The sequence below is a fragment of the Gekko japonicus genome, unplaced genomic scaffold, assembly GCF_001447785.1.
Source record: "Gekko japonicus isolate JY-2015 unplaced genomic scaffold, Gekko_japonicus_V1.1 scaffold144, whole genome shotgun sequence".
Classification (NCBI taxonomy): Eukaryota; Metazoa; Chordata; class Lepidosauria; order Squamata; family Gekkonidae; genus Gekko; species Gekko japonicus.
The window spans coordinates 1,502,703-1,504,092 of record NW_015162478.1 but is presented as its reverse complement, the minus strand read 5'-3'; the positions used below and the strand labels follow the sequence as shown (position 1 = coordinate 1,504,092).

General features: G+C 42.0%; 1 protein-coding gene across 1 annotated transcript in view; it reads left to right on the top strand.

Moving 5' to 3' along the window:
• CDYL2 (chromodomain protein, Y-like 2) overlaps positions 1–1,195 on the top strand; it is a 70,409-nt gene extending 69,214 nt beyond the window's left edge. The window contains exon 7 of the mRNA XM_015405804.1: positions 1,026–1,195. Within this exon, the coding sequence (XP_015261290.1) occupies positions 1,026–1,184 (159 nt within the window). The 3' untranslated portion in view covers positions 1,185–1,195. The remainder of the gene's footprint in view (positions 1–1,025) is intronic.
• Positions 1,196–1,390: the final 195 nt, after the last annotated feature.

Here is a 1,390-nt window from a genome sequence, read left to right as displayed (position 1 = left end):
CAGGAATGGCTTTAACGAGTTATTCGACAGGTTCATGGAGGAGAGGTCCATCAACAGCTACAGACCAGGCTGACTGAACTGACTCTCCATGTTCAGAGACAGTAAACTTCCAAGGTCGAATCTGCATTTGCATTTTAAATCCGTTTCATGCTGCTGGGACGCTGTCTTTTTCTATACTTGTTTGATCATTGTTTGAAGAAGATTCTTTTAAAGCAGTGGGGAGGCGCAATGACAGTGGAGCCACTACGAGAAGGCGATAAACATATGTGGATGTGCAAAAGTATGCTAGCACTGTTGAGGTGTGAAAACGAAACCAAATGTAGACAGCTTTTTTGAAGACGGAGTTAGAAGGCTGGGACACCGGTGGGAAAGACAAATGCAGATTCGACCCAAATGTAGGGTTGCCTTAAGTCGGAAGCACAGGGGCTGCTTATTTCCCCCCCCTTTAAAATGTGGAAGATCCTAATCTCAGAACTTCCACTGTATGTATAGTTTGAGTCTTTGCCAATGTGATATATTTCAAAAGCATAAATCAGGTCTTCTGTCAAAGCAGTCTTGATAACTAGATTATTACCTGTGGCATCAGGATTTGCAAGAGAGATGAGCAAGGCTAGTCCAGTTCAAGCATCCCTTGCTTCAGTGAATTAATCTGCTCTTTCTTGGAACTGTTTACTTCCCACAGTAATTATACCTTGCCCTGACCTGGATGTCTAAGGCTAGCCCAATTTTGTCAGATCTTGTAAGCTAAGCAGGGTCAACCCTGGTGGGAAACCATCAAGGAAGTCCAAAGTTGCTATGCAGAAACAGGCAATGGCAAACCACCTTTGTTCATTTATTTATTCATTCATTCATTCATTCAATTTATACCCTGCATTCCCCGCCGAAGCAGACTCCGGGTTCATCCCTTGCCTTGAAAATCCTACATGGTTGCTGTAAGTCACGTACAACATGATGGCACTTCCCAATAGTACCTTGATTTTAATCTATTCAGACTATGAAATTGGGGGTTGTAATTCCTTTCACAGGTATTAGAAGAATCTAAATGCCTGGTTCGGAGCTTCCTGAAATCCGGACTCGAAGATGTCAATGAGAAAGAGTGCCAGATGTTAAAACAGCTCTGGAGTTCTTCCAAAGGACTGGATTCATTATTCAGTTATTTGCAAGATAAAATTTATGAAGTTTGACCCTCCCGTCATGCGCCTCAAAAGAGAAAGGATTCCAAGAGAAGAGGGATTTCAAGTGTCACCTGGGTTTGGAAATCTAAATTAAACATCAAGTCCAAATCCAATAAATCCTTCTGAGGAATTTGTGTGATAATGTATCTAACATACCTTTGGCTGTGTCAGTTTCCTTGTACGTTATATAGAGAAGTTTCAGCGGCTGTTCCTAG